At 40.1% G+C, this 24,090-nt stretch overlaps 1 protein-coding gene and 1 gene segment (V, D, J or C); both read left to right on the forward strand.

Annotated features, from left to right (window-relative positions):
• Positions 1 to 520: 520 nt before the first annotated feature.
• Positions 521 to 13,199, forward strand: alpk1 (alpha-kinase 1). The gene is made up of 14 exons (XM_018744355.1): positions 521 to 590; positions 1,364 to 1,517; positions 2,773 to 2,927; positions 4,337 to 4,535; positions 4,858 to 4,917; positions 5,672 to 5,758; positions 5,923 to 5,999; positions 6,654 to 6,749; positions 6,922 to 7,026; positions 7,247 to 9,239; positions 9,961 to 10,108; positions 10,515 to 10,677; positions 12,158 to 12,344; positions 12,625 to 13,199. Exons 2-14 carry the CDS (start codon positions 1,409 to 1,411, stop codon positions 12,849 to 12,851), a joined length of 3,606 nt encoding a protein of 1,201 aa, XP_018599871.1. The 5' UTR covers positions 521 to 590; positions 1,364 to 1,408; the 3' UTR covers positions 12,852 to 13,199.
• A 7,294-nt stretch (positions 13,200 to 20,493) lies between these two features.
• Positions 20,494 to 21,085, forward strand: LOC108929659 (immunoglobulin kappa variable 4-1-like). The segment is given in 2 exon segments: positions 20,494 to 20,608; positions 20,757 to 21,085. Coding segments are annotated over 2 exon segments (378 nt in total).
• Positions 21,086 to 24,090: the final 3,005 nt, after the last annotated feature.

Consider the following 24,090-nt stretch of genomic DNA (forward strand, 5'->3'; position numbering starts at 1 on the left):
TTCTATGTATATAGTCGTAATTACATTTTCCCAGCCTGTATGTACTGTAAAAATTCACTAAAATTTCAGCGAGACGATGTTTGATTCATTACTTTAATTAACAATCAGTTTTAAATGTCTTGAAATGGAACATTTAAAAGACATGGAGGTAGCTTTTTGTTTTCCTTGCATCAGCTGTTTACGTCATTCTCCACATTGCCTCAGTTTTTCGGCCAGAATGACCCCGATTTCAAACACAGTTCAGGAAGTTGCTCCTTTTCACCTCTTAACACTCCCCGAATAAGAAATTACGCGTGAATAATCAGACTTTTGTGCAAGTGACAACATATGCTTTTCCCCGGGAATTTCCAGTTATAAAATCCTGTGACTGCTCATGCATCATAGACGCGTCTTTGATGTGTCAATTATCCAACGGATCCAATGAAGGAAAAGAATGGAAGTAGACCCGCCCACCAAGCGTCGTTTCATTGGTTACGTCTCGAGGCGGCCCCTAACTAGGAAGTAAGTTGTATTTTCCAGTTCGTTGTAAACTTAAAATCGTGTCTTCGCACAATAAAACAATTTGCAGTTCGAGGGCATTAAATTTACGAGTAAGTAACCCACCCTTTTATGCGATGATTACTTGGCTAACATGGACATTTTAGTAGTTATGTACTACGTTTGTAGGAAAATTACTTTTTAAAGTCACAAGCCTGAAGCCAACAACAACTCAGTTGCTCTAACTACTAACTCACTCTCCTTTACCTTGCTGTTATGAATAATTTTGATAGTTTGACAAAAATACATTTTTTTAGCCCAATACTAGTATTTAAATTTTCTACAATTAATTCCAGCTCTGGTGTCGAAAAAATTACAAATTGCATTTTTATTATAATAATATCATCTGTAATACAGTGTGTAATCTTACATAATTAGCTAGCTTCTGAGGGCATGTCTACCCAAATTCTTATGTCAGGCAGGTGAGTTTTGGAGAACACCATTAATTTCCATCCATCCATCCGTCCATTATCAAGAACTCCTTATCCAGTACCAGTTTGAAATGGTGAGGAGCTGATCCTGGACCGTAGGACAAGGCACATCCTGGAATGGATGCCAGTCTATTGCAGTGAACGTCACACTCACTGATTTACTCGTTAATACACACACTAAGGGCAATTTAGAGTCACCAGTTCACCGGAGTTACATGTCCTTGGACTGTGGCAGAGAACCAGAGCACCTGGAGGAAACCCATGTGAACCTGTGGCAAACATGCAAACTTAACAAAGACTGAGCAGCAGTAATAAATGAAGCGCGAGTGGTACCCACTATGTCACTATACCACCCGTTTTATTTTATAATCTTTGATTTGATGTGATTTACACAGACCAAATACAGGTCCTGTGGCCCGAGCCTGTACGGAAGGGGGGACATGAACAATCAGGATGTGGTGTGGAAGCTGGAGGAGTGCCGAGCAGCAGTGCTGGTCAGACCAGGTCAGCCTGCTGAGGAGGATAAGGAAGAGTTTCAAAAGTGCTGGGGTAGGTGAAAATCTATATAGATTTGTGTCTTTGGCCTGGAAGATAAAGGGCCACCAGGGGGCAATATTGAGCCAGTTTCCAAAATTATCTGCAGTTACCCCGTGGCCATCAATCCATACATCAATGACCACTTGTCCATTGCGGGGTCCAGAGCCTATTTCGGATGCATAGGGCATGAGGCACAATGTTCGCTGGACACAATGTCTATCCATCCCAGGGCAATTACATACATTTATTTGCACACTATGGCAATCTAAAGTGACCAGTTTAGCTGAAACACATGTCTTTGGACTATGGGAAGAAACCAGGGCACCCAGAGGAAACCATACAGACATGCAAAACTTGCAAACTCCACACAGACTGGGACAGGTTTAAACCCATGGCCCAGGAGCTATGGGGCACCAGTGCTACCTGGTGTGCTACCACTCCACGTGGAGTTAACACACACACAGGGTCTACAAGCGTTTGTCCCAAGTGAGGTCGTGGCGAGCTGGAGCCTAACTCTGCAACACAGGGCGCGAGGCTGAAGGAGGAGGGGGGACACCCCGGGTGGGACGCCAGTCTGCCGCAAGGCACCCCAAGCAGGACTTGAACATCAGAACCACCACGGAACAGGCCTCAGCCAAGCCCGCTGCATTATCGTGCCTCCTGGATTCAAATCAGAGTTCTTCAAATACTTAATAGTGTATATTCAGTTTTCATCATACATCAGCAAAGCTCTTTATTTATTAAATTTAACTTATTACGAAATTTAAACAATTCAGATTTTTTTCCAGAACCAAAACTGCTCATTTAAACAGGTAAGCCACCTGCAGCAGCAAGTTTGAAGGTCCATGGTTCAAATCCCATGTTCTGCTATTGTATATTTGTTGTTAATATTATGTACCATAAGGTCAGTGTTGACAACTGGCAACCACAGGGAAAGTATGCCTCCATAACGTCCTCTCTGTCCTCTTTTTGTTTCCTGAGACTGGCATGTCCGTTGTCTTTGTGACTGAGTCCATTCTTCTGGTTGCCGGTTGTCCTGTTCACTGTCATCAACATTTTTTCAGAGAACTGGAAAAGATGCACAGCTTGTTGAATAAGCTTGTTCTTCTATAAATCTTGTACAAAAGCATTTTAGGAATTACTCAGAGAGATTTGGAACATCTGTTTCAATATTTGCTTTAAAAAATTAAAATTTGAGAACCTATTTAAGTTAAACTAAAATGTTTAAGGCTGTGTCTGTCTGTTCTGTCTGACCTCTCACACCCAGAATCCCTTCCTGTTGAACTGAGCGTGCTGCTCCAGGAGGCAGTTGCTATGATGTGGCCATTTGTGCCAGAGAAATGGCAGTATAAGCAGTCTGTCAACTCGGAGGACAAGACCAACCTTAAGGACCTCATTAGCCAGCACCTGTCCCAGTTACTGGTAAAAGAACGAGCTTTTGAAAACAAGCTACTAAACAATGAAACCGCCTCAATTTTAATTGTTAGTGTCTTCTATTGATAATAAAAGATGCTTATATATTACTCTCGATACTGGATACCTAACAGTTCATAGCCTCATATTGCAGAATTGGTGGCTGTTACAGCCTCTCTATCTGTACATTAGCGCACATATGATATACAAGTGGTCCTCATCTTACAGCATGGTTCCATTCCAACAACCTCACTGTGAGTCACTAATCCCTTTATACTGTATTATATTAACCATAAGTATATTCAAGCAATTACATGCAGGAATGCATGTTGAATAACAAGGCTTTGTTATATTTTTTTATTAATTTTACATATTATTCATGTGGTGGGTGGTGTGAGAGACATGGGTTCAATCCCCGCTCAGTCTGTGTGGAGTTTGCATGTTCTCCCCGTGTCTCCGTGGGATTCCTCCCACAGTCCCAAGACATGCTGTTCAGGTTCCCCCATAGTGTGTGAGTGACACTGAGAGAGTGTGTTTCACTGATGTATGGATGAGTGACCCATTGTAAGTAGTGTATCTAGCAGTGTAAGTTACTTTGGTGAGTAAGGTGTGTGGGCTAGTAACACTACATAGTATCCATGATTGTAAGTCGCTCTGGAGAAAAGCATCTGCTAAGTGAATAAATGTAAATGTAAAAATAATACTAAAATAGAATAATATTAATATACTAAAGTGTTGTAATTAAATTTTCATGCTGTACTGTTATTTTCATTTTCATTTCTGAATCTATTGAATCTACCTAAATCTTCTGCTTTTTCTTTTCAGCACCACCATAATACCCACTTTTCACTTGCTATCTATTTTAAAGAAAAAATACTCCCTTGAAAGGACATCACAATGTCTGTAACAGTTCATTTATATGTGTTCACTTAGGAGATGGCTTTCTCCAAAGCAACATGCAGTTCTAGTATTTAACTGATGCCTTTGTTCACAGCGAGTAACAATACTGCACAAGCACTAAACTCCCTAAAATCATTCACCCATTTATACATCAGTGCTGCATAACACACACTTCCACTAAGGGCAATTTATAGTCACCAGTTCGCCTGAAACACATGAAACTCATGTCAGAATGCACAGCCCAGATGCTCTGAGGCTTCAGTGCTACCTGCTGCACCACTGTGCTGTGATGCCATAATATGACTGGGATACACTTTGGGTACTTAATTGAATCATGGACCTGGGCCTAAATATCTGAGTTCACAACTTGATGAAACATGAGTTTCCACCTTTTAAATGATATGAAATCTTCTCTTTTCATATAAAATAGACTTCTTTTTAACAAATGCAGTATGATCATTTTAGAAACTCCACAGCATTGTGTGGAACCTAGAGTTTTTCTCATTGTTCTCTTTCAGGCATTCCTGAAGGCTTGTATCCTTGTGGGGGATTCACAGAGTGCCGTCTCTGTGGTGTTTCTGATGGACCGTTTCCTGTACTGGACAGATGCTTCCAACCAACTGCTGAGGATCATCAAGGCCCTGCACAAGTACTACCCAGATACACCAATCGCCCCCCAGGTTGTCATCCGACAGGCCCGTCTCTCTGTCAGCTCCGGTAAGGCCATCATCCAATGTCGAACTAAGGTTCAGTTCAAAAAGCAGGTTCCGTTAGTAGTCTGCAGGATCGCTAAAATATGTCAGTCCATGTTTATGAAGTGGAAATTTTCAGGATAAGGTCAAAAATTTCCCAAAAGAATCTCCAGCATTACTGTTGTCTTACAAGATTAGTACATCATAAGAATGCCCTTCACCTCACATCACTACAGTAGTACAAAATCCTTGCTTGTTCCATCACTCCTTTTCAGTACAACTCAAGTGGACCAATTAATTCTGTAATGGAGCATTTCAATTGAATTGCTCTTTGTATCTCTTTACAGGTAAACTGCAGAAGGCAGAATATATACTGAGCAGTCTGATTAACAACAGTGGAGAAACAGGTAAGTTCAGGGGTCATTTCATGTTGAATTGCAGGGGCTCAATTCCACTTGTCATAGATATTTGAGCCACCGGACTACATGGCACATGATGTTATCAAAGACAGTTTTCAGCGCTGTGTAATTTCTCTGTTATGAGAATGTTTCACTCAGATTTTTCAGACTGACTTTTACAGTTTATGCAGGTGGTTCTGGGAAAAATATGAGATTATTTCTTTAAGTACTGACTTTAGTTAAAATGTCTTAGATAAAACCTGATTTGTCTCCGTTGATGTCTTAGTTTTATGGCAATGGATTCTTGAAGCTAAAATTCTGAACTTCAGTATCACTCAAATAAAATCTTGAGTAACAAATAACCATCTCAGTTTTTAAGATGAGCTCTAAAAACATTATAGTACTAAACAAAAAATGTGGGGATTAGAACATGTGGGATTCTGACACTCAGCTGATTTTTAGACATTGTTTTTGATTATCTGCTTTTTATTATTAGTATCAAAGCTGGGGCAAATATGATTCAGAATTTTGAAAATATCGAGATATACAGAAACTATTTTAAAAAAATGGGATGCTGTATTTATTCTCATTATTTTTTGTTCATTAAGTATTTCACAAATAATTGTTCAAACTGTCTTTAAAATCATCATCCAAAGCTGTGGTTCCAAGATCCACTTTTTTATCCATTGACGTAGCACACTATGGTCCCCAGGTGATTGTGTATATGTTCATATTCACCTTTGTGTGTATGTTCTGTCTCTAGGGTGCTGGAAGTACCATGTAGACAGCGATCGAGTTCTTGTCCAGTCCGTTAGTGTACAGATACGAGGGCAGGTGCTCCAAAAGCTGGGTAAGAAGTGTGTGTATGTAGGTGTGCATTTATGGGCCTGTTTTGCTCTCTTAAATTCTCCCTTGCCTGAAATTTCTCTGCTGATGTGTTTTTTTTTCTTCATAAGTGTTTTAGATTGTGTATGTGTTTTAATCTAAAGATGCAGCTGTGTATGATCTCTTCAGGACTGTGGCGTGAGGCTGCTGAGCTGATGTGGGCATCTCTCGTTGGGTTTTTTGCTCTCCCTCAACCTGACAAGAAGGTATCAGAGTTTCTGTTAAACAGTATTGGATGTATTAAATAAAAATTGTAAATTATTGCATCATTCACATTCAGTCAAAAACACAAATTTATTCATTTAGCAGATGCTTCTTGACGTACATCTCAGCGAAAATACAATTTGTGCATTACATTACATTTGGAGAAACAGACATATGATTCTCAAGTAAACCTAGCTTGCTTCTTTCCACTTGATGCACCAATGTTCATTGCACGAGTAGGTGCATAAAATGCAGGATAGACAAATCCCAATAACCTTCCTATAGTTTTTTTTTTTTTTTTTTTGAACGGCACACAACCATTTACATACAATGCTGGAGTAGCAGCTGTGTAAAGGTTTATCTGGGGATGATTAGAAAGTTACAGTGCATGAACATTTACACCATACGTAAGCTTGAGAGATCAGTACTGTAATGTACTTCAAGTAATTACTTTAAACATTTCAAAACAGTTTAGGCTAAGTGGCCACTTGTTGCTGTAATACAGCATTTAACTGCGTTTTCATTGGTCTTGTTGATAGCAGTTTTCCTTAACTGTCCTTTCGTTGATTTTTCCTTTCATTAATTTTCAGTTAATTACTAAAGGAATCAGTGTGTGACCCAGATTACGAGACATTAAGCAAAACTGTTTCCTCCAGGGTATTGGGGCATCCCTTGGCCTTTTTGCCAACATTCTGGTGTCCATGAATGACAAAGACTTCCACACATTCAAGACCAGTCCTCACATTGATCTGGTAAGAATCAAACAGTTATTATACATATACTGTACCGGAGTTTTGTTTGCCTTTAAGATTCGCATCTGTTTCTTGTAATCAAGTCACTTCAACTTTCAGCACATAATCATCCATTGTTGTTCACGGTTCATAAAGGTTTCCACACAGGTAATAATAGTGTGTTTTTATTCAGTGTTTTCTGAAAGAGAAAGATCATCGTCTCCTGTCAGCAGCTGAGGCAGCCAAGATGTCAGTGGTCTACAGTCAGTACACTCCGCTGTATGTGCTTTCCAATGTGGTGAGTTATTAACAAATTGCAATATAGGTTGTGAGTGAGATGTGGGTGGAATGAATTAGAAGTAGGAAGGGAAAGGAGGCTAAAACCATAGGAATATGAAAGTAGAGTTATCTGTTAGGGAATGAAGACTATGGCTAGTGTTGAGAATCACCTAGAGTAACTCTGTTTTCTCATAGTTCGATCATTTTTGCTCACTCTTATTCTATTTCAATTTTTGCAGGTAACTCAGGGAACATGCCTTCTGTCTTACAGTTTTTCTCCAAGCTGTTCCAACACTCAGAGAGAAGCATTCTTAATCCAAGCCAAGGAGGCCTTCGAGATTGGTTTGCTGACCAAGACAGATGAAGAGGCAGTTCCCAGTAAACTAGAGCTGCACTTGTTCACAAAGGCAGCCTACTCACTGGCCGTCACTCACAGGTGGCTGGGGTCACCAGCAGAAACTGTATACCAAGCTTGGCAAGTGAGCCGGGAGGCCATGGAACTGTTAGACACCTACAGTCTAACAGATGGACTAGACAGGGACCGACTGAGCAGGGAGATCATGTGCCTGGTGAGTCAAGTGAAGACTCTCTTCCATATTCATCCCTTCTTAAATTCCGAGGATGGCTCCTTCATCCCAGACAGTTACAGGTCCATGGAGAAAGTCCCTGTACGGTTTTCATTTAGTGGTTTCTTTAAGGTGATGGAAAATTTTACTCAATACCATGCTTCAGTCTGTGAAGCCTTTGAGACTTCCAACCGGATGACTGCAAACAGATGTGAAGGTTCATCTGGAGTCTGCATCACAGCCTTGAAGACAGCTACAGAAACCCCAGTCACAGAGTGTACTGTTAAAATCCCAAACTTAAAAAAATCTTCAGGACCGGAGGGTAAAAGACAGGAGAAACAAAAGGAGGGTGGAAATCTGGAACAGCATGGAGAAAGGTGTGAGGTCCCTCTTGGCTTATTCAAACACAAGGTGGGCCCACAGCCATCGGAACAGGAGTTCTCTTCTCCACATCTAATGTATCTTCCCAAACAGGAACTCTGCTGCAATGCTTTGAATGGCCAAGCAGCTGAGAACTCCACCATTCTCATTGATACACAGTGTCCCACAGAGGATTGTGAAGAGGAGGGGCAAAGCAGATGTTTTAAATCAACAATCCCTAGATCAACATATACAGGTCAGGTGATTCTGATGCATGACTGCAGAGAGGATCTACAGTCATCCTCCAGTTCCAAAAACGAAGGTCTGAGTTCACAGTCCTCCTGGCATAAGATGTCGTCCTCAGGTTCTCTCAGTGACAGTCTGGGTTCACAGTCCTCTTGGCAGAAGATCTCTGATGCGGGTTCTTTCAGTATGACAGGAAATGGCAGTGACCTAATTGCAGAGGACGTGCATGGATGGGTGGATATGAGCTGTGTCACAGAAATCAGTGAGAATGGTGAACAAGGTGAAAATGATCATTTTGGGCCTCAAGCCACATGCAAAGTGAAAAATGTGGGGAATAAGGAAATCCACAGATATGTCACCTCCCAGAATAGGGAAAAAATTGAAAAAGCAGTCGATATGCTGTGTCTCACAGAAGCCAGTACTGAGGATGATGTAATGGAACTGCGTGGCAGCAATATAGTCTATGAAGCTACCAGTAGAAGTGAGACACAGCAGTCCAATGGATGCAAAAAGAGGTCAAAGTCATCCTCAAGCTCCCTCAGTGACAGCCTGAGTTCTGTGTCCTCCTGGCAGAAGATTTCCTTTTCCGAAACTGCTTCTTCACTTAGCACTGGGGATGGTAGTGGCAAGGAAGCTCTAGTGGACGAGGGAGTGAATGGGTGGGTGGACATGAGCTGTCCCACAGACATGAGTGAGGACGACAAGCAAAGCAGCTGGACTGAAATTTCAGACAAACCCACAGGTCCCATTCATCATTCATCAGACAAGGTCCTTAGTCATCCATTATGTCTTTCAACAGAGACGGATAGCTCTTTTGAACTCGTGGATAAAAACGGGGACCTTTCAAAGCTTTACTTGCACGAGTCCACTTTAATACATCATCAGTACCCTGTGAAATGTCTTCAGGGGTGTATGATAGGTGCTGAAATCCCTGAGGAACCATGCACCCTTACAAAGCAGGACTACATTGCCCTGTTATCAGGGGTGTGTCATGAATGTCTATTAAAAAGACTGAGAAACACGGGGATTTTCAAGCTGAGAAAACTCCGGAAGGCCTACAGTAAGAAATGTTTTGTGTTCATATTAAAAAATGCCAATAATACAGGTGGTCCTCAATTTATGATAGGATTCTGTTTCAGCAACCCCATCATAAGTTGACTTTGTTGTAAGTCGAAAATTCCCTTTATATAAAAAAAAAAAAATCTAACTTGAAGAGAATTACAAAGAAGTAGTTTTGGAAGCAAAATGAAGTTTCTGCTGGGCACCCAAACAATAACAGATATAGGTGCCTTGCAGCAGCACAGCCAGCTGGTATTATCATCCTTAGACATTATGACCAAAAAATAGCATAATAATATAATAAGGCTGATGGGACAGCTGTTGTTGCATATGTTGCATATGTTGTAACTCGGGTACTATCTGTATTCTAAAGACAGTGGCAGAGTTTAGCTCTGTTTCATTTATCCCCATTTCAAGTTCCCTAAGGATTGATGACCTCAATTACTTCTTTCCAGATGAGTTAGCCTAAGGTCACTCAGTCTGAAAATTGTAAAAAGAGTTTAACAAGATTTAATATTTTTTGGAATTTTGGTGAAATTCATCAACTCTTATGGTAAAAACCTGTAAAAGTACAACAGATAAAAGATTTGTCATACCTGTACAGTATCAGTAACAATACTTTCGTAATATTTTACAGTTATAATAAAAGTACAACTAAGTGTACTGGTGAATTTCCCAGTGAGGGTACTGAATGTGTCTAACTGGCCTTGTGATCTCACCAGGTGCACTTCTTATGAAGTACTCCAAGGCTTCTGGTCTGTGGATATCCCGAGAAACTATGGTCTACATTGGAGACCCCATGGGGAAGCAGGGCATGCAGAGAGCTGCATTCTGGGTACAGTTCCTACACCAGGAGGAATTGCTGGGAAAGTATGCACATATTTCATACCACGTTTGGATGTTTGGATCATTAGGGGAGTTTAGTATAAATTAATTTGTTTCCTAGTTCCATAGGATGTGTATGCTTTTTGTATGGAAGGCTGTATTGTTTGAAAGGGTTTTAATTTTATTGAGGAATGCTTGGGGGAGTGCAGTGGCACAGTGGATTTGGCCTGTGCCTGCTCTCCCGTGGGTCTGGGGTTCGAGTCCTGCTTGGGGTGCCTTGTGACAGACTGGTGTCCCATTCGAGGTGTGTCCCCTCCCCCCCAGCCTTGTGCACTGTGTTGCTGGGTTAGGCTCTGGTTCCCCGTGACCCCGCTCAGGACAAGCGGCTTCAGACTGTGTGTGTGTGAGAAGTGCTCAGCTCTGTTCTTATGTATCACTTATGTTTTTTCAGATATGTTGGGAAGGAATACCTCTCTGCAAAGGAGCTCCATTACCACTTCAATGATGTGGAGAGGCAGATGACAGCACAACATTATGTGACAGAGTTCAACAAGAGGCTCTATGAAAAGAGAGTGGCTATGCAGATCTTCTTCATTCCTTCTGAGGTGTTGCTGGTAGGGCTCCCAGGATTGTGTCTTAGTTTTATGAGGGCTGCTGCTCTTCTCCTGCTTTCTGAAGATGCTGGTCTCATTTCCTCCGTTCATTGATACTAGTAAGATATTCTATAAAGAGAAAAATAATTGAAAAATGGCTAAAATTTAGTATATCTGGACCTGTGTGGTGTCTGCCATAAACATAATTAATAAACGTGTCTTGAATTGATAGTTTTTGAGGCACTACTGGTCAAAATGCATATTTCACTGGTTCTTCAGGTGAAAAGTTGTCAATCCCTGCAGAGTAAAAACTATTACTATTTATTTACTAAATTTAACAGACTGTTAAATTTTTTTAGGTCAAAAGTGTTTAGGTCTTCTTAAAAGCACTGCGTGTTTGAGATCATCCCACGTATTTTCAGTATTCAAGTCTGGGTATGAAGGCCTTTCCAAAACAATTCGAAAGTGTTTTGTTGCATGGCTCTCAACATCAGCTTTAGTATTTTTTATTTACTCTTGGACCAACTTCAAAGATTTGTTGATATTTAGTTCACTCCATTCTGCCTTCCACCTGTATAGTATTTCAGGCACCACTGACTATTACACTGGCCAAAAGCATTATGAAATACACTCCCATTCTTGATAAGGTGTTCTTTTTTTTTAAAATGCTTCATCTTTTTCTCCTTCTTCTCCAAAAAGTTCTTAAGTCTTTCAGATCATGCCTTTGCTTCAACAGTTCCTCTCAATTTTTTAATGATATAGCTGAAACTGAAAAATTCCAAGCAGGAAACTTTAGATTTCACCTTAATCCTCTTCATCTGCAGCTACAACAACCCAGGAGTATATAATAGGTAGAATATTTAATCAGCTCTGGAATTATCTTCACCTACTTTAAGGCCTGATAACTCAATTAAGTTTAACTTTGCAAATACCACATTCACTCTCTCAGCCTGGGGAGGGTACCTCAAAAATGACTTCAGCATGACTTTCACCTTTTGTGTAGCAGGAACCAAATACACCACAATTTTTTTTACTTTTCATGTTTTATTGCTCCCCACATAGTATGTGCAAACTGTTTTTCATTGTTCACGAGAGGGTTACCAGTTATGCAACGTAAAACTGAGAACCTACACGATCACCTTTGAGCCCATTTCAAAATGCTAGGTATTACAAAAAATTTTCTCACAAATATAATGCTAGAGTTAAATTCTTATTTTTTTATTTAAATGTAAAATTCTAAGAATAACAATTGTGCATTACAAGGAGCAGAAAAATCTTGTATTTAAGTTTGTACCCTGCCCGGGTTGTGTAAACCAATCCCCAATAACTTCCAGTTTTATTTGTTTTTTAACTGGATATATTGGGGTGCCCCAGGGCTATGATTGACAGATTCTGTACTTGTAGTGTTTGTGTGCCAGTGTCTTTCCCATCACTGTGTATGTAATTGTTTACTTATTTAGGTTGTGAATTAGTTTTTCAGTCACTCTGCTCGTTTTGTCAGATTCTGGAAGACAATGTCATAGTTGGCTGCATGACTGTTGAGCCCTACATGCTGGGAGACTTTGTGAAGCTGACCAACAACACGACCAAAGTGGTGCGAGATTACAAAGCCACAGACTACGGCATTGCCTTTGGACATTTTACCTTTGAGTTCTCAGGTGGTACAGAAGTTGTTGTAGACTTACAAGGTAAGTTGGTTTCCTTTTCTGTCTGTGTTACACATGGAGCACATGTGAGAATTGTGCCAAGACCTAAAATTGAAATGTTCACCTTCTGTCACATTATCACCATTAAATCTTTAATATTTCAAAAACCGTACACTGCACAGGCATCCTGTGGACTTCAGTTGTGAAGATGCCTGGGGATAGAGCTGTTAATCTATAATTTAGTATTGGTTTTTCCAGCTTTAGTTGTACATTGATGTTGACAATGTGTACCTAATGGCTGTGGTCCATTGTGTCTCCTAAGGTTGGGTGACAGGAAATGGAAAAGGATTAACCTACCTCACAGACCCCCAGATCCACTCTCTCAAGACACCTGGTTCCAGGACCAACTTTGGTGAGAGAGGCATCAGGAACTTCCTGGAGGCTCAGCATGGGCTTGAGTGCAATGATATTTGCAAAAAACTCTCATTGGGGAGGTTACACAGCCCAGGAGAGGCTGAGGGCTTGTTGGTTAAAAGGCTGGACTTGTGAATAAAAGGTAGGAGGTTCAACTTCCAGTCAGAGTGCTGCTATGCACCATGGTGCTTTACATTACTTTATGCAATTCACTACCTTCCTACAGTAATGATTGAACTGTTATGTTTCTACCGGTTTACAGTCCTTGTAATAGAGGCACTGGTTGAAAACCTTAGTAATTTTATGGTTCTTCTAATCTCAGCTGCACTAAATGAGCTGGTACTCATGGCATACTGAAACTGCTGAGACTGCTTGGAATATTTTTTTTAGTTCTGCTATATGGAGATTTCTCAGCCTTTATCAGTGAGTGCTATCTTTATCATTGGCAGTGATTTTGCACTTTTTCTCTCTGCTAATGTAATGCACACCTTGTATTTTCTATGTTATGTATGTTGCTTTGGAGAAAAGCATCTGCTAAATTAATAAATGTAAATGTACCATACTTAATTTCACTTTTTGGCAATTCAAAACATACTCGAATGTCTTTGCTTCTGTCTTGTTTATGAGAAAAACTTGAAAAGCAGGCATTAAACTGATAATAATCTCATACCAGTCCTTTTTCATCATCAAGCATCTGAGCCATGTGTATAATTATGAGGTCCCTGTATGATTTTATGTTCATTCTGGCTAGTTTTGTAACTTTGCAGCCATATTGGCCTCCTTTTCAGATACTGCCGGTTTGACCATTTTTGTCAATTGATTTTTATTGTTTTGTTTTTTCGTATTATTGCAAGCACAGTATGTTTCATTACAAGAAAAAACCCAAATTCTGCCTTAAAATTTATCAAAACACAGAGGCTCTTTGGTTTGCTATCGCTAATGGACATCTATTTATCTATGACATACACAATGTACATGCACTTATTACTACATGTCCAAGTGAAGGTGATTAACTGTGTTGGATGTGTGAATGTGAGAAGAAGAGTTCAGGTGCAATTCTTATTTTAAATTGTCCCTAGTGAGTAAATGTGTATATGTGAATATTCTGCAAAAGGCTTAGGTCTGGTTTGAGCTGTATTGCTCCAAATTGCCATAAACCTAATATAATTAATTTACACATACTACTCATCCAGACAGGATCACTCTAAGCCACAACCAGGAACCAGAACCAAGTACAGGGCACTAGGAGAGGTTACTGTGAACAGAACAGCAGTGCATCACAGGGCAGTTACACCAACGCATTCAGTCAGACAGAACAAGTGTTTCACTTCTTACCAGTAGAGATGTTTTATTCCACCAGTCACTTGTGTGACTCTGCCTCTGAAGAACACAACTTTCCTGACATTCTTCTATGTGGTCAGCATAACAGACAATATTCATATTCATATTCTTATCATTATAAAAAAGTATAATTTGCTCACAGATTATGAGTTTTCATGTCATCACAAGCAATTACTACAAAAGTAATGTTAAATTCTGCAACAGGAAAAATTGTTTCACTATTTTCACAAATTTAAGGACAGCCAGTAGTGGTTAGCATTGCTCCCTTTGTAGTTAGAAGTCATGGGTTTGACCTTTATACTGTAGTAACCTGGAGTAAGGTACTTACCCTGAATTGTTCTAGTAAAAATTACCCAGCTTTTACTCTGTAAATACGGTAATTTGAGGTAGTAAACCACTTTGGAGAAAAGTTTCATCTAATTAAAAGCATGAAAAAACTTTAAACTCAGAAATTTAAAATTTCAGAAAAGTAAAAATTACTAAGAAGATTTTCAGAGGAACTCAAACATTTCTGAAAAGTTTTAAATAATTTTTTTTCTTGTTTATTGTGACTAATGTAAACTACATTTTGCAGTTTGACAATTGTACTGTTTTAAAAAACTTGTTAGAGATGAGCTTGGAAAAAATAGTGACACTCTCAACTGATCTCTAAAGTTTTATAAAAGATATTATAAAAGAGAGAGGTGGAATTGCGGGTCGAGCAATTGGAGCCAACACACACAGTCCCACACACAATGTTTGTGGGATAGCGTCAGTCCTTGTCTGAAGAATCTATAAGAACCTATTGTATCAAGGAGGAGCATTTGCATGGAGACACTTTGCATTGGCAGAACATGCTTCAGTGCTCTAGGGGTGTTTAAAATGATGAGTGTAACACTTAAGGACTGAGAGTTCTCCTTCATAGCAACAGAACCTACAACAACAATGATTCTGACCACAGTCCTCATCTGGGCTATCTCCTGCTACTGTAAAGGTGAGCCGGTAGCCCTTACAAAACTTGTTTTATTTAATAAACTTGTTCAATTTTATTCATTCACAATATTGTTTGATATACTAATTGCATTTTTTTTGTTAGAGTTTCTTTAAAATGTGTGACATTTATTCTTTCTTGTAGAATCCAGAGCACAGGTGACTGTGACTCAGAGCCATGCAGTGAAATTTGCTGCCCCAGGAGACACAGTAACTTTGGAGTGTAAAACCAGCCCTGCTGTTTACAGTGGTTGGGGAAATAACCCTTTAGCCTGGTATCAGCAGAAACCTGGACAAACTCCTAAGCTGTTAGTTTACTTGGCCAGCACCCGTCAATCTGGTGTTCCTGACCGTTTCAGTGGCAGTGGGTCTGGCAATGATTTCACTTTGACCATCAGTGGAGTCCAGGCTGAAGATGCAGGAGATTATTACTGTAAGAGTTTCCACTACATCAGTAGTAAAGCTTTGTACACACAGTGATACAGAGTCGTACAAAAACCTCTCGGTCATACTGTTGTTGATTCAGCTGGGACCCTCTGCAGGTGATGAGGAGGGGTGACAGTGACATAGAGCACTAAGGAGCTCTATTATAAAGATATTTTATTTCTCATCTAGGAAAATATATACAGCACTTTTTATTGGTAATTTGTATTCATATGCATTAGTATGTACACATTTCTCAGAAAATTTTCATTGCAGATTGTTATAATATAATCCCACATATGATCCTCAAGCCCTGGCTGATAGAGTGAGAGTTCTAATTTTTCTTGTCACAGTAAATATGTCGAGTAAGCTGAACTCATGAACCTGTAGCAGATTCAAACTGCAATATATAGTTGCAGATGTACCTGCAATGTTTCTGCTGAGATTGAGTTACATGGTTGCACTGATACAGAGCTACAAACTTACAGACTATACAGAGACTGCTGGCACTAAAGGTGATGGCACAGTGTGTTTTGTATTTTGTTATGCATTAAAAAAAACACCTACTAGTTTGTATTTTCTTATCAAACCACCTTTCCTTTAAGCTTACCATATCTGCCCATTCATCATCAATAGTAACTCCTCCAATGCAGGGTCATGGTGGTCTAGAGCCAGTATCAGAGGTCTATTAGGGTATGAGGTACGGTACATCCTGGATGGGATGCCAATCCATCACAATCATTGTTGCAATCATTGTTGACCCTAATGCTGCAGATAGATCCCTTAATGTTTCAGCTAACGTGATATTTTATGCACCCAAAAAAGTATGGATATTTAGAATATATCTGGCATCAGAGAAAAATCCATTCTTTGTCTAATGGCTAAATGCTGGCCAGTACATTCAGTATCTTACAATTTAATTGACACTGTTCTACAAAACAAATTACAATGGTAAGCTACTTACAATTATTTACCCATTTATACAACTAGGTAATTTTAGGGTAACTACCTTGCTCAAGGACATTATAACTGGAGGTGGCATTCAAACCTTCTACCTTTGGGCCCAAAGGCAGCAGCTCCAATTACTGTGCTACCAGCTGCCCTATACCTTAAAAAAATTAATGATTTATAATGCATATCCATTGAAAGCTTCAAATGCTTCCGTGAGGTGTCTCCAAATGTGTTTCTCACAGTTAGCAATTTAAATGTAATGTAATGTAAATCCTATAATGTAATGTGTGTGTATCTATATATATACATATATATATAAATTATTAGGAATTTGACTGGGAATTGTTGATATTTGGATAAAGTTTTATGTAGCTACTCATGTGATGTACATTGATTCATTATGGTGGTAAGAAACAAACTAACTGCACTTCAGAATCACAAGTCTACATCTTAGTCTCTCTTTCTGCTAATGTAATGCACACACTATTTTCTGAGATGTATGAGAAAAGTGTCTGCTAAATGAATAAATGCAAATGAATATTTCAGTCCTTGACTCATCTGCATCCATTGTTAGGATTTCCTTTTTGATGTACATCAGGGTAGAGAGCACTGCCATAGTAATGATTAAACTGCAGTAATTATAAAGCTCTTCCCAGGACAGATATGAATTTTATGATCAGGCTTGTGAAAATGTGTATAATATATAAATCACTGGATGTACCATGAGCAATAATATTTATTTCTAATGAACACATCCATTATGCTCTGTTATGCACCAGGTTTGGCTGGTGCTCGCCGTGTGGCAGGTCTGGGGTTCCAGTCCCGCTTGGGGTGCCTTGCGGCAGACTGGCATGCTGTCCTGGGCGTGTCCCCTCCCCCTTCGGCCTTGCGCCCTGTGTTGCCGGGTTAGGCTCCGGCTCGCCCCGACCCCGCTTGGGACAAGCGGTTCTTGATGATGGGTGGATGGATTATGCTCTTTTACCAAATCTCTAAAGTCTTTTTGCTGGACTGAGTGCGACTTTCATTCCCACCCACTATTCTGGGAGATGAGGCAGAAAACCCTTTCGACACAATGAAACCTCTCAAACACAGTGAAAACTTTAGGTAATATCTGACAGCTCTTCATGGTTGAATTGTTAAGGTTGCTGCAAAGATCTTCCTCTAGAGGGCCTCCCTGCTTCTATAGATACAACAAAGTCAATTCTGACGCAGTACTTTCATATGAGGAGGAAATGCATCTTCATCAGTATTTGAGTGTCTGTTTATGCAGCATATACTTTTATGAGTTGTGTTTTATGATTAGGCTGTAAGGGGTACAGTTGGTAGCATAGTAGTTAGAGTTGCTGCCTTTGTGCCCAAAGGTTACAGGTTCAATTTCCATCTCTAGCTGTAGTACCCTTGAGCAACATGCTTACCCTGAGAAAAATTACTCCAGTAAAATTACCTGGCTGTATAAATAGTTCTAGGTAGGCAAATTTTGTCTGTCAGTTTGGAGAAAAGCATCAGGTAAACGTGATTTACTTGTCACTTTTTTCAGTATTGCCCAGCCTTTCAGCTGTCATTCACAGAGTCACTAGATCTGTCACACTGTCACATAAATCATGTACAGTATTAACACTTGAAAAAGTTACAGTAAATTTCTTTTATTTCTAGCTGCCTTTACTGTGCTTTTCCAGAAGAGTCTGCATAGCAATATGAATGGTAAACAGTATTTAATCTAAAGGAAATACCGTCAGGAATACTTTACCCTCAAACACTATTGTCATAATAACAACGATGAGAGAAATTACTCTGAAATAAAATGTTTCTTCCTTCCCTCTTACATCCAGTGCACAGACCAGTGAACTGAACACCGCAGCAATGCAAATGCGCCGAGCACTGCCACACACACCATCTTCAGTACTGAAATGAGTCAGCCAGCGCCCGCTTTTCCCCAGCATCTAACAGGTGCTCACAGTAGCTGTTGAGTGTGAGATTTTCGGTTGTGGAGCTGGGGGGTTAAGGGAGGGGGCACCGACACTGATTTGCATGTGCAGGGTATCGAAAGCAGCCACACATCCCTGGAATAAAACAGCTACGAGCCCAGGTGTTTAGCTCTCCCTGGGGAAACAGTGATGACAAGTGGTGATGTTGTAAAACATTGTTGTAAAAGCACTGCCAGGCATAGTAAAATCTTAGAAATGTACTTTTACATTGCAAGCATTTATTTCTCTTTGAATCTGTACAAATGTAACAACTGTTTAATTAAACGAATATAAACAGCTCACCTTTTGCTCATTTGTACTTAATGTTTTACTGAAGGAAATCAAGGTAAGGATGTTGCTTAAGGAAATCAGTTGCTTATGCACTCTTCTATGTGCTGTCCAGTTATTAATACTGTAATGTTTTTATTTTTTATTTAGATATTTCATTTATTTCTTTTACAAAAGCCTGTCTAAAACAGCATTTGTAAAGTAACACAGGGCTTCAAAGACTGATGTCCACAGCTGAAATATTATCACTGTATTGAAAAAACTGACAATTCCCCCACGGTGTGTAGAGCTGGTGGGTAGATCTGAGTTTGTTTTTCTTGCCCATAATCATTACATATCATCAAACAAAACAACTGAAAGAAATGACTTTTCAGCTCTACATAAGAAACAAAGCAACAACTAAGGTTTTAGCAATTTTGAAAAGTAGAGGACATCAATCAACACAACTCAAGTGTAAGTGTTCCAGCATTGAAGAAGAGTCTCAGAGCACATCTCCTACAGACACACTCCCGATCCCCTGACAGATGCATAAATTTGCATCACGCATTCAGTCGTCCTCACATTTATATTTCCCACCAGACTCAATTCTATAGGCAGGTACTCGGGTAATACAGTATGTGCCACAAAAAAACTGTGGCCTCAGATAAACTAACTGTGCTTCTGTAGTCGTGTGTCTTCATGTCAAGCTCTTTGTGCTAAAGTGCACTTCTCTTTACTTTGACCTGTACGTCACTTTGGAGAAAAGTGTCAGCGAAATTAATAAATGTAAGCGTAATACTGATAAATGATGAATGGTGACGTTTTCGTGTTTTGATGAAAGATTCAGTCCAGCACTAGTGAGGTGCTCTGTCCCAGCAACAGGAAATGAATCAGAACATTTCTAAAATCGCCAGACCGGCTGTTCTTAGTATGAAGCAGGGGTCTCCAGCGTGTGGCCCGAGGGCTGCATCCATCGCATCATTTTGCATGATGTGGCATGCAAGACCATTTATAAAGTTATTAATACATACTATATCTGCCACAAGGACAATAAAATGTGTTGAATCACATGATCACATGATAGTTACTGTTATACACACACTTGAACACACAACACAGAAAAATTACAATTAAATAATAATTTTTCAGCTTAGACTTTGAAGATTCAGTGTGTCACATATAATTTTTACGTGCTCAGCCCTTGGACCAGTTCACAAAAGTGATATCTTCTCTGGGGCATACAAGGTTGGACACACCTGCTGTAAATGAAAGATGGGATTTTACAGCATTTGTATTAAACAGTTGTCCTATACGATGGAAGCCACAGACAAAGGTCGTTTAAACTGATACAGTATTCAACAAAAGAATTATTTTTAAATTTGCTTGTGACTGTGAAAAATTTGACACTAAGTTAAAAATCAAAGACATAAAACTGAACTGTAAAAGAGTGATTAGCAGTCCTGGTCATTGAAAACTTTGGAAATCTATGATTTTTATTCCTGACAAGTCCTCAGTATTTAAGCCTTGATTTAAATTTTCACAAAATGTGTGGCCAGTTTATAATCTTACTATTTAAAATACACAATTTAAGATCAGTTTTTTTCTTTATTTATATTTAATAAAATCTGAATAATACGACACATTCTAGAGCTAAAAGCTAAAAACGAAAAGCATAAACAAAAGCAAGAATGCAGACAATCTACTTCTGATATAAACATACATGCTTCGGAATATGTGGTCCCAAAATATTACTTTTGCTTTTGCCAACACATAACTAAAATAAAAGTACCTAATGTGCCCTGCTATAATGATTTGCCTAATTTGCATTGACAGTACACACTTCAGTGCTCTGACACTCTTTATAGTCCTGTGAGTGCAAAATACTTCATGACTGAGTTCCATCCAGCGTGGCAGCGCAGCACTCGGAAATGACCGTGATCACAATTCTCTTCTGGCTCCTGACCTCTTACATTCATGGTGAGCTGGAAATATCTTTTAATAAGATTAAAATTTAGATCAAGTTCATTCCTTTATTGTGTGTCGATAACATAAGACAAACTGTGCATTTTTAATCTGACACTTACGTATCGTTGTTGCTTCACGTAACCTTTGTTTTCCCCTCCAGAGTCCAGAGCTCAGGTGACTGTGACTCAGAGCCCTGCAGTGAAATCTGCTCAACCAGGAGACACCGTCACTCTGAGCTGTAAATCCAGCACTCCTGTGTATGTTTGGTCTAATGGTGATAAAGCAGTGTTCTGGTACCAGCAGAGACCTGGTGAAGCTCCTGAACTTCGCATCAAATATGCCACAAAACGTGAATCAGGGGTTCCTGACCGTTTCAGTGGCAGTGGGTCTGGCAGTGATTTCACTCTGACCATCAGTGGAGTCCAGGCTGAAGATGCAGGAGATTATTACTGTCAGAGTTACCACAGTGGTGGAGTGTACACACAGTGATACAGAGCAGCACAAAAACCCTTCAGTCAGACAGTGTTGCTGCAGCTGGGACCCACTGCAGGTGGTGAGGGGGGTGACAGTGACACAAAGCACTGAGGATGTCTAATATCGCTAAGATATTTTTAGTTCACCATTAAGAAATAGGTGAAGCACTTTTATGGAGAATTTAAATGTGTGTGACTAAGTCTGTACTGCTTTTAGTAAAGAATTACATTTCACTAATTCAAGAATCTAAAGAAAAGTTACTACTCTGATTAAACATTGTTTTGCCAAAGCAATTACACACACACACACAGTCTGAACCACTTGTCTCATAGAGGGTCGCGGGGAGCCAGAGCCTAACCTGGCAACATAGGGCATAAGGCTGGAGGGGACGCCACTCCACCGCAAGCGGGACTCGAACCCCAGACCCACCAGAAAACAGGATGCGGGGCAACCCGGTTCAACCCACTACGCCACCACACCCCCTTGTCCAAAGCCCTTACTCAACAAAAAAATACACTGACATTATGTCAACAGTGGTGCACTGAGGATCATCACACTCACTGAGATGTTCAAATTACAAGCTCTCGTTCAATCATTATTTTTATTAGCTTAATGAACAGCACTGAATTACAGCAACATACAGGGAGAGACAGACACACACACACAAAGTCTGCAACCGCTCATCCCAAATGGGGTTGCAGCAAACCGGAGCCTAACCCGGCAACACAGGGCCCCACATCAGCACAGGATCATGCTTATCAAAATTTAGTTAGAATTACATCTCCTTAACAGGTCAGTTGGCAACAGTGTGGCTTAAATGCAACTTGTATCTGAAAATATGTTAAAAATGTGCTGATGTATACATACACAACCATTTTACAGCTTGACATATTAACTGTTCCATCATGAAGGCCACAAACATCATAAGAAACATTTTGTCAACAAGACCATGAGCAACATAAGTAACACCTCACATTTCTGCATAAACATTAAATTGCATGTCTCAATAAACAAACAGAACATAACAGCACTAATAATTTTACTTAATAAAATAACTTTGTCCTCTCAGACTCTTCTATACAACTCGAAACCTCAGAAGTGTAGCACAACTTTGTAGGGAACTTCAGGTTGAGAGTATAAATGAGGCCAAACAACATTGCAGTTGCAAAAGCCACATTCTTCTTGAGGTCCTGAAGCACAATCACACCCTCAAAGAAAAGAGAGTAGCAATTAGTCATGAATAACATGAACAACAATAAATAAGTTTAACTATTACTAATAATTTGCATCGCAGTTACATTAACTTGTGTCAGCATTAACAGTGAAGCAAGTGAAGTAATCTAGCTATGGACAGGGTGGGTGTAACTGTAACTGTACTTAGTGGAAGCTCTCAGTCTAGGTGTCACGCCCCCGGGAACGAGCGAAGCACCTGTGGTTAATTGAACCCCTGGCATATAAGGAGCTCTGAGTCCACACCATGACGCGAATTCTCGCAAACACCGCCGTGATTTTGCGGTATCGCCGCCTTTGCCTTCCCGTGTTCCCGTGTTCCCGGTTTCTGACTCTCGCCCGTTCTCCCTGACCGCTGACCTTCGGATTGCCCGCATCGTGACGTCATTTATGTCCAGTCCTATGAACCTCGCTGAAAGATTAAAACCAAGCCACGATGGGGTCCACTACCTACCTGTCTCTAGCCTGCTTGTGTCAAACATGACACTAGGTCTTGTGTTCATTACTGACAGAGATTATTATGTGGAAACGTGCGGCGCATTTATAAACGAGCTGTTTACCCATATCATTACCTACATATTCGTGTGATAAAATGTATAAACCACTTGCTTGTTTGGTAGCGCATACAGGCCAATTAAAAAGTTCTATGAAGAGCAGTGGTCTTCATTCAATATTAATATTATATATAATACAATATACTATATAAAGAAATATATATTTTTAATAGAGCTTCCCTTTTTCAGTTCAGTTTCAGCAATACACTGACCCAACAAATATTATTCACATAGTCCCAACACAACTGGATTAAGTAAATGTAGATGGATTGTACACAATGAAATTAAGTTGAGACAGAATGCAAAAGAATTGTGTTGCATTAATTAATTTTAATAAAGTCAACTGAACAAGCAGTAAAAATCACGTTGAGTGAACACAGTCTGTTAGAAACCTAAACAGATGGGAACATTTTATTGCAGCGTGATTATATCACTTTTTGATGACTGTGTTGAATTTCACTTGGACTTTATGCAATATAATTATGTTCTCATCTCAAACATACATGTATTAAGTTGATTGTAAATGTATTGTTTTAGTATTTTCAGTAGAGCTACTTTCCATTTTTTTCAGTGTGCTACTGAAAAATTGCAAATATGTCTGCTTGCACAGAACAACGGCTCAAGGTCCATTTTCATTCACCACTTGTCCTAGTCAGGGTTGCAGTGGTTTGGAGCCCATCCCAGAATGAGAGGGGCACACCCTTCACGCCAGTCTATCACAGGGTAGCTACACACACACACACACACACACACACACACACCCATTACAGGCAATTTGCATCTCCAATCCACTTGAACTGCATGTCCTTGGACTGCGGGAAGAAACCAGAGCACCCGGAGGAAACCCACACAGGGAGATCATGCAAACTCCACACAGACTGAACTGCTTTCACACGTAGGTCCAAAAAAGCACAGATGCCGTAAGGCAGCAGCGGTGCTCGCTTTGCCACCTTAAAACACACACACATTTTCAGAACCGCTTGTCCCATACAGGGTCACAGGGAACCGGAGCCTACCCGGCAACACAGGGCGTAAGGCCGGAGGGGGAGGGGACACACCCAGGACGGGACACCAGTCCGTCGCAAAGCACCCCAAGCGGGACTTGAACCCCAGACCCACCCGAGAGCAGGACCGTGGTCCAACCCACTGCGCCACCGCACCCCCTCACCTTAAAACACTTTTAAAATATTAAGATATATTGAGAACAAAGAAACATGACAGCTGGAGAACTTGGCG

Source organism: Scleropages formosus, chromosome 13 (genome assembly GCF_900964775.1).
Source record: "Scleropages formosus chromosome 13, fSclFor1.1, whole genome shotgun sequence".
NCBI classification, from domain to species: domain Eukaryota; kingdom Metazoa; phylum Chordata; class Actinopteri; order Osteoglossiformes; family Osteoglossidae; genus Scleropages; species Scleropages formosus.

Coding starts and splice junctions, on each gene's coding strand:
- alpk1 (XM_018744355.1), top strand. CDS start 1,409: ATGAACAATCAGGATGTGGTGTGGAAGCTGGAGGAGTGCCGAGCAGCA. Junction 5,759..5,922: donor GCAGGTGCTCCAAAAGCTGG/GTAAGAAGTGTG, acceptor TGATCTCTTCAG/GACTGTGGCGTGAGGCTGCT. Junction 10,109..10,514: donor CAGGAGGAATTGCTGGGAAA/GTATGCACATAT, acceptor ATGTTTTTTCAG/ATATGTTGGGAAGGAATACC.